The 8,915-nt window shown below is 38.5% G+C and overlaps 1 protein-coding gene across 1 annotated transcript; it reads right to left on the bottom strand.

Moving 5' to 3' along the window:
- Nucleotides 1-764: 764 nt before the first annotated feature.
- On the bottom strand, nucleotides 765-1,101 carry LOC130868306 (28S ribosomal protein S33, mitochondrial-like). The gene has a single exon (XM_057760573.1). It carries the CDS (start codon nucleotides 1,083-1,085, stop codon nucleotides 765-767), a length of 321 nt encoding a protein of 106 aa, XP_057616556.1. The 5' UTR covers nucleotides 1,086-1,101.
- Between the last annotated feature and the right edge of the window lie 7,814 nt (nucleotides 1,102-8,915).

Genomic DNA, 8,915 nt, shown 5'->3' with positions numbered 1-8,915 from the left:
CAGGAGAGTAGTTCAAATCAGGGTTGGAGATACAGAGAAATGGGGTGTACGTGCCATCTGCTATTTTGAACTTTTCCTATTTTTTACTTTCTAGAACCTCCAGCCAGTAAGATGATGGTGCCTCCCACATTCAGGGTGTATCTTTTCATCTTAATTGGCCTTTTGTGCAAGCGATCTCAAAGATACAAGCAGAGGTAAGCCTCACCAAATTCTTAGTAATTGTAATGTCAGTCAAGTTGACAATGAAGACTATCACAAAGGCTAACACCACTGGCATTTTTTTTTTTAACTTTTTATGTTTCCTGAGAAAGGTAGAAAATTATTCACTAAAGGACATATTGGAATCAGAAGATTGTTGTCAAAGGTATAAGGAAGAAAGAAGGAATGCCTAATCAAAAATTGTTTTTAGGAGAAAGGGAGTGTAGAGTATATAGTTATCGATTACCTAGGTATTTGGGTAAATTCAGGCATGCTTGCAAATATAATGATGGAATCTCTTTTTTTTTTTTTTAAACAAATCACAAGACAATAGTTTATTCATTCCATTAGAGAATTAGGTAAACTTCATATTACAAAACCAAAGTAAGTATAATTTTGAAGAATTAGAATATCTTCAAGAAACCAGTTACAGTTTAACTGAAGTGGATGTGAACACAGGGTTGGTGTCTACTGAGGAAGGTCACGTTCCTCTAATATATGAAAAGATAACAAGATACACTTTCTTAGTCATTGAGGAAGACATTTTCTTTCCTGACAAGCTGGTACTATTTCTTTGTTGTAGCTCTTTTCCCTTCTCCTTTCTTTGGTTTCACCTTCCCACGGAGCTTCTTTAGACATCTTTGCTCATCCTTAAAATCCTGATGCTCATGTCTGTAGAGGCCAAGGAAATGGAGTGTGCCCATGAGTGCAAAATACGTGTTGTGATTTGGATACCAGTCATAAGTCTCTTTCTTTTTGGCCAAGGGCTGCTCCCTGAACATATTCACCACTTTCATGGACTTTGAATCGGTAGGCCTGGCCACTTCACCAAAGATCCGGGCACTTAGACGAGACATGTGCAGTGCATATTCTGAAAGCAAAGCCATTTCTTAAGCTGTGAGGTACAAGATTCCCTGCGTCTGACCTTGCTCGCACGCGTCATGATGGAATCTCTTAATAGTGCATCTGGCCATGTGGTGATTTGTGTCAGAGAACATGTTGCTTGGTTTTGTGGACTTTATTTGTGGGATTTATTCATGAAAGGTTGTTTGTTTTTGGAATACATATGTCCCATTCAAACTATGTATTGACTAGCCCAATAAAAAGAATTATTCTCTGTGCCCAAACCTTCATTCAAATAATAAAAGCATGACTAATTAATTCAGGTTTGCTATTTTGAATAATTCTGTTTTGAATATTAATAATCAGTTTTTATTTTGTCCTTCACTATTGGTGTGCATAGGTTAAAAAAGACTTATTTGAAACCCCTGGTAATTCTTTCGGGTATTCTACATTTTTAACAGACAGTTTCTTATGTAGCAAGACTGACATTAGACTTACTATATTCCCAAGGATGATCTTGAGCTAACTTCCCTGTTTCTTCATGCCAAGTGCTCAGAGTATTATTATTATTATCATCAGCAGCAGTAATTGGCCCATTCTACATATTTCCTAGAAACATACAGTGCTTCTAATTTTTTCCACATCACCATTAATACTGTTTTCTATTTTTTTCTAGGAAAGCTTCTACTTTAATTTATTTTTCCCCAACAAAATATCAGAGGTACCCTAAAGGGGAGAAGCTTATTATGTCATAGTACTAGAAATTTGAGGACCTGTCTGTGAGCATGGGTTTAGCCTAAGTCTAGTAGCAACCTCATGGCAGACATCAGGAGCATGTAGGAGAAGGAGAAATCACATCATCAGAAAGGAGCCACTGGATTGATAATGCAAACATTGAAGTTTAGTTGAGCTAGCTAGAAAAAATGCCCAGAATATTAGAAAGAAAACATTTGGGAATTTGGGTTAAGACTCAGAAAAGGAAAGTATTAGAGAAGTGTAACTGGAGGTTTTTTTTATCCTGGCTGGTTCTGCAGTTGCTTTTAAAATAACTACTCAGAGGCTTAATATAAATTATATACTATTTGGCCTATTAGTTCAGGCTTATTTAAACTAGTTCTTACAAAGTAAATTAACCCATTACCATTCTTCTATGTTTTACTATGAGACTCATGGCTTATCACCTCACATTTTGCTTCTCCTATGGCTGGTTGAGTCTCTCAGACTCCACTTTCCTTTCTTCTTTATCTTTACTTGGATTTCCTACCTAGTTATGTTCTGTCTGGCTGTTGGCCAAAACAGTTTCTTTGTTAACTAATGATAATAAAACATATTCATAGCATACAGAGGAGAATCCCACATCACACTTCTATACTCAGTTATTTTTATTCTTTTTTAACTGCTTATTTCTTTTTGGGGGGGAGATGCTAAAACTTAGCCAATATATTTTCTTCATTATTATCTTAGAAATATATAATTTGTTTTTGATATTGTACACTAAAAAGAATGGTAAATATAAAGGAAGCAACCATCATGAAATTACCCATCCTTAGCATATCTTTATTAATAGAGAGAGATTTATGGCCATGACTGTTATGATGAGGTATTAAAATGAGACAGCATAAACAGGGATGGTTTATTGTAGTGGAGACAGCATGGCAGGTGTTTAAAGGGAAAGAAACAGTCCCTTAAAACCAGGAAAGAAATTTTCTCACTCTTCATCAAAGAAGTTTCACTGTGACAGTGGAACTGATTTATTAGGAGCCCACCAAGGCCAGCTGGTCTGGGACTGAATAAGCATGGGTTGATTCCGGACTCTCTGAGCATGGCGGTCAATGAAGACTGATGAGAAGCCAAGGACAATGGCACTAGGTTTCAATCCTAATACATGAACTGGCTTTGTGGGAGCTTAGCCTGTTTAGAAGCTCACCTTCCTGGACGTAGATAGAAGACCTTCATCTTCCCGCAGGGCAGAGAATTTGGACTGCTCTTCAGTATCGAGAGGGAGGGGGAATGGTGTGGGGGGAGGAGAAGAGGAGTGGGAATAGGGGGAGGGGACTGGGGGGAGGGGGCAATATTTGGGAGGAGGGGAGGGAAATGGGAAACGGGGAGCAGGTGGAAATTTTAATTAAAAAAGAATAAAAAATAAATAAAAGAAAAAAAAAAGAAGCAGTTGAAAACCGTTGTAAAAAGCCACAAATGGTCAAAATGCAGTGAACAATAGACCTAGTCCCAGTTTTCAAATCTATACCATAACATCTACACCTAAGGCTCAGGGAACATTGAGGAAGAAGGGCAGAAAGATTGTAAGAGCCAGTAGATCATGCCTTTTATATAATATATCTGGGAAGCTATACCCAGGAATACAATATGGTTGTATTGTATTCTCTACAATATGGTTGCCTAAGTAAGACCTTATCAATGACAATACAGCTTGGCAATGTAGATGGGAGAAATCTATCTGTGTACCACCCTATATGAAGAGCATTAGGCATTTAATAACTGCTGAGAGAAAGAGAATACATATTCTTCAGGGATGATCTCCCTCCCCTAATTGATTATCTCATACCAAGTATTGAAGGAGCAGCGGGCTGCTTCCTGCCGCCTGGCTCCCAGCTAGCTTTACTCGAAATAATTACACAGAAACTGTATTCTTTTAAACACTGCCTGGCCCATTAGTTATAGTCTCTTATTGGCTAACTCTCACATCTTGATTAACCCATTTCTAATAATCTGTGTAGCACCACGAGGTGGTGGCTTACCAGAAAGGATCTTAACCTGCATCCATCTTGGAGAGGAGAGCTATAGCGTCTGCCTGACTCAGCTTTCTTTCTCCAAGAATTCTGTTTGGTCTACTCCGCCTATCTAAATTCTGCCCTATCAGGCCAAGCAGTTTTCTTTATTAATTAACCAATGAAAGCAACAGATAGATAGATGACACTCCCACATCAACCAAGTGGTCAACCCTAGTGACATAATACAAGCAACACTAAATAGATTCAGCAAGCTGTATTTATGTATTTATTGCAACATACTTATATATAATAACTAAAGAAAAGAGGCTATGAATTTGAGAGGGAGAGGAAGTAGGAAATATGGGAAGAATAGGAGGGAGGAGAGCAAGGAGGGAAATGATGTGAAGTTAGTACTCACATATGAAATTACCAAAAAGTAAATAAAATCTTAAAAAGAGATATTAAAATAAAAGAGTAAGAGATATAGCTGTCATCGACAACTTAACAGGGAGATTGAAGGGGAAAGAAAGAGAACCTTCAAAGAAGTCCCCTGAATAAAGGAAATACTCTGACTTTTATTAGCTAGGAGGTTAATGAGATTTTCCATATGATTATGTTGGCATATCCTATATTTCAAGTGTCAGGTATTGGGTAGGATCATAAGCTTATATTTCCTTTAGAGGAAGCAGCACAACATCCCTTTTAAACTCTATCCAAAAGAGAGAACTGTAGGGATTGTGGCCTGATTTCTCTAGGATGTTAGATCCTGTCTCCTAGATTTACCAGCCTCTTAAAGAGGCAGGCTTGTGATGTAACATTAGAGTTAGATACTGACTACTGGAAGAATTAATATGCCTTTCATTATGTAATGGAGATGAACCTGGGAGGGCCAAGTATCAAATTATAATAGGCCTGTTGTCCTGCCCTTCACAAATACAAAACAACAACAACAACAGCAATAACAACAGGAATTGAATCTTTAAGCTGTTCTTTATTCAGAAAGCAAGCAATCTGAGGAGACAGATCTATTTTCCTTCTCATCCTTAAACAGTAGATTATATAGGGAGGAGAAGTATAGGGAGGCAGTCATTTCAAAGTGTAGTCCTGCCTCTCTGGTTAGATGATCAGTCTTATCTCTAAGATTTATGTGTTGTGTCTGTACTTATCATCTTTTTGTCACTGTGAAAAGATTCCTCCTGAACCAGTAGTTTGGATGGCATCAAGACTAAGATTAGCTCAGAAGAAGCTCCTCACAGTGTATGCATGTAGATTTCTTCCTGCAGTATGATCTTGTAAAATATAGACTCTGCGGTGTCCCTGTCATATTTCTTCTGCCAGAATGTTATGATTTGGATGTGATTTAGGGTATGACTGTGTCCCCAGGTGTCCTTGTATTAGAAAATTCATCTGTAGTGTGGCTGTGCTAAAGAAGCAGTGAGACAGAAAACTTGGTGCCCATAGAAAGACTCGAAGATGACTGAAAGGGGCCCCTTTCACTAGAACGTAAAGTAGCCCTAATTGGACTAACTGGACTTCTGATAATTTGTAAAAAGAAACTTTGGAAAAGAACTCTGGAGCTCTGTATCACTTTCTGGCTTGTGTTTTGTGATGTAATCCCCATCCAAACATACAGTCTGCCAAGAGATCATTTCCAGAACTAAAAAGCTGATGGCCATTCCCCTGAAAATCCATGGGATAATCAGTTAAATAAACATAGTTCCCTAAAATTTACTTTGCCTTAGTTATTTCATGATAGTCATAATAGCACATAATAAAGCCTCATGATGATTATGAGATGACATTTCAGTGTAGTTTTATTTTAATTTCTTACTAGTTAGTGATATTTAATACCATTTCTTTTCATTTTTTGGATATTTGATTATCTTCTATGAGGAAATTTTTATTATAATCCTGTACCCATTTGGGGTGATTTAAAAATTATTTAAAATTATATGATACAGTATTATTTTTATTGTATTTCCTTCCTCCCCAAACTCCTCCTAAAACTTCTCCACATCTTTACCACCGAACTTCATGATCTCTTCCTTCCTCCTTCCCCCAACAAACAAACCCAAACAATCATCCAAAAGAAAAATTCAAAACAAAACAAACAAGTCAAAATGAAGCTAATAGCCTCCCCTGCAAAAACAAATAAGTGGATTTTGTTACAAGTTGACCTATTACTCTTCAACTTCAGATTAGAATAGCGGTTGAATACTTTAAGGGGGTTTAATAGGTCAAACTAGTAAGAACATGGAAGACAGTGGTGCTGAGGGTGATTTGAGCTGTGGGGCCAGGCATAAGAAGTTTCAGAGGAGAAGAATTTTAGTATGGGTTCTAGAGACTGATCTTTTGACATTTTTATTAAGAATTTTGCTGCGTTCTGCCCTCGTCCAAAAAAAATCTGCCCGAGGCTAAACTGGAGAGTTTTGTATTAATTGCTCCCAACTTTGCTCAGAGAAGCTTCTTCTTTCAGCAGCAGGCAGTGGTTAATGCAGAGAAATCCAACTGGCAAAGTGCTGAGATTGTGTGTAATTGGTCACATGCGGGACGTCTACATCAAGCTATCAGTTCTCACTGCACTAAGGTTCAGTGAACAGCATGAAGGAGGAAGTGGACAAGGAGGATGGGGAGGTGTGCTGTGAGATGCTGTCATCTGGACATAAAGTAGTTGTCTGCACTCATGAAGCCACAACAGCTGTGATTACCTGCACTAGATCTGCCCATGAACCAGCTAATCAAAATTCCAACACAGATGAGAGGGGCTCACAGGACCCCACCATTGCTAGATATTTGTAGTTTATAGATGTGTGTGGTGGGGGAAGAGGACTAATTTTGTTGGCTCTAAAGTTAGCACTGCTTATTCCAGTTACTATCAGGCTTTTCTTTTAAGAGTCAAGGAACAGCCACGCCTAGGCAGTGAGGAAACAATCAAAACCAGAAGCTGATGAAAATGTATCTGAACAAAGGACCATGTTTCAGCCCCAGCAAACGGCAGAACTTGACGACTTTGACCACATGGTTCTGGCTTTAGAGTGAAGGATTCCAAAAGAGCTTATGGGAAATCTCCACCAGTGACTAAGGAAAGCTGCTGAGGTAAGCATGTGTCAGGGGAGTCTCTTAATGGAGGCTTAGAGAGGTCATTGCATGGAGCTGTGAAGGTGAAGCCTGGATTGCCTTGGAGACCCTAATATGTTGGAGATGACAGACTTGTGGGATACCTGCCAAGGAGAGCTGTTAACGGGAGGTAGGAGCAGCCCAAGAAAGAGAAGTGTGTTGTAGTCAACAAAGCTGAAAGGAGTTGGAGAGCTGAAGAGCACTTTTATAAGTCATAGAGATGTAGCGTTTGGAGTTTGTCCAGCTGGTTTTCAGTCTTGCTTTGGCTCAGTGTTTTCCCTTTCTTTTGGAGTGGTAATGTATATTCTGTGCCTTGTGTGTAGGAAATATGTGATCTTCTCATTTCGATTTTATAGGGGATTACATGAATCTCAGATGAGACTTTGAACTTTATTTAGACTTGTAAACGTTTTTGAGACTCAAAGACTAGGAGGATTTTGGAAGTCAGATTGAATGCAGTTTTGGATTGTGTTATGAGTACCCGCTATAGGGGGCAGTGAGTGGAATATGGCAGTTTAAATGAAAATGGTCCCCAGAAGCTCATAGGGAGTGGCACTATTAGGAGGTGTGGCTTTGTTGGAGTAGGTGTGGCCTTCTTGGAGAAAGTGTGCCACTGAGGGGGGCAGACTTTGAAGTTTAAAATGCTCAATTCAGGCCCACTGTCAATTTCTTCCTGCTGCCTTTGGCTCAAGATGTAGAAATTTCAGCTCCTTCTCTAGCACCATGTCTGCTTGAATGCTGCCATGCTTTCTGCCATGATGACAGTGAACTAATTAACTATAAGCCAGCCCCAATTAAATGTTTTCCTATATAAGAGCTGTTGTGTATAATAGTGTCTCTTCATGGCAATACAAATCCTAAGTAAGACAATTCTGTGGTGGTTTGAATGTTATTGGCCCCCATAATCTCACAGGGAGTGGCACTGTTAGGAGGTGTAGCTTTGTTGGAGTAGATGTGGCCTTATTGGAAGAAGTGTGTCAGTCACCATGGGCATGGACCTTGAGGTCTCTTTTGCTCAAGTTTCACTTAGTGTGACACTCAGTTGAATTCCTATTGCCTGCAAGATGTAGGACTCTCATCTCCAGCACCAAATCATCCAGTATGCTGCTATACTCCCCATAATGATGCTAATGGACTGAACCTCTGAAACTGTAAGTGAGCCGCCTCAATTAAATGTTTCATGTATAAGAGTTGTCATAGTCATGGCCATTCTGAATGGGGTAATTTGAAATCTCAATGTAGTTTTAATTTACATTTCCGAGCTGACTAAGGATGTTGAACATTGATTTAAGTATTTCTCAGCCATTTCTGTTTCATTTTGCTATTTAGCTCTATATTCTGATTTCAAACTGGATTATTTGTTTGCTTGGTGTTCATTTTAAGCTACTTTTATGTATTCTAGATATTACTCCTCTGTTGGATGTGTAGTTGGAATAGTTTCCCACACTGTAAACTGCCACTTGTTCTAATGATTGTGTCTTTTGTCATGTAGAAGTTTTTTGGTTTCAAGAGGTTCTGTTTTATTAAAATGTTGATCTTAGTTCTTGCACTAATAGTGTTCTGTCCAGAATGTTTTTTGTGCCAATGAGTTCAATACTACTTGCCACTTTCTCTGCAATCAGGTTCAGGGTATCCAGCCTTGTGTTGAGGTCTTCAATCCATTTGGAGTTGAATTTTGTAGTAGGGTGATAGATATGGACCTATTTGCTCTCTTCTACATGCACCCATCCACTTTGCTCATCACCATTTATTGAAGATGCTGTGTTTTCTCTAGTGTGTGGTTTTTGGGTTTGTTTCTGATTTTTTTGTCAAAAATCAGGTGTTCATACATGTGTGGAATTATATCTAGATCTTCAGTTCTATTGCATTGTTCAACATGATTATTTTTATGCCAATACCATGGTGTTTTCATTATTGTGGCTTTGTAGTATAACTTGAAATGTGGGATGTGATATCCCCAGCACTTCTTTTATTATTCAGTATTATTTTAGATTTCCTGGATTTTTGTGTGTTTTCACATGAAAT

Source organism: Chionomys nivalis, chromosome X (assembly GCF_950005125.1).
Source record: "Chionomys nivalis chromosome X, mChiNiv1.1, whole genome shotgun sequence".
Classification (NCBI taxonomy): domain Eukaryota; kingdom Metazoa; phylum Chordata; class Mammalia; order Rodentia; family Cricetidae; genus Chionomys; species Chionomys nivalis.
This window is presented reverse-complemented; position numbering and strand designations above follow the sequence as displayed.

Excerpts from the sequence above, each read along its gene's own strand:
- LOC130868306 (XM_057760573.1), bottom strand. The coding sequence starts at position 1,085 with ATGGCTTTGCTTTCAGAATATGCACTGCACATGTCTCGTCTAAGTGCC.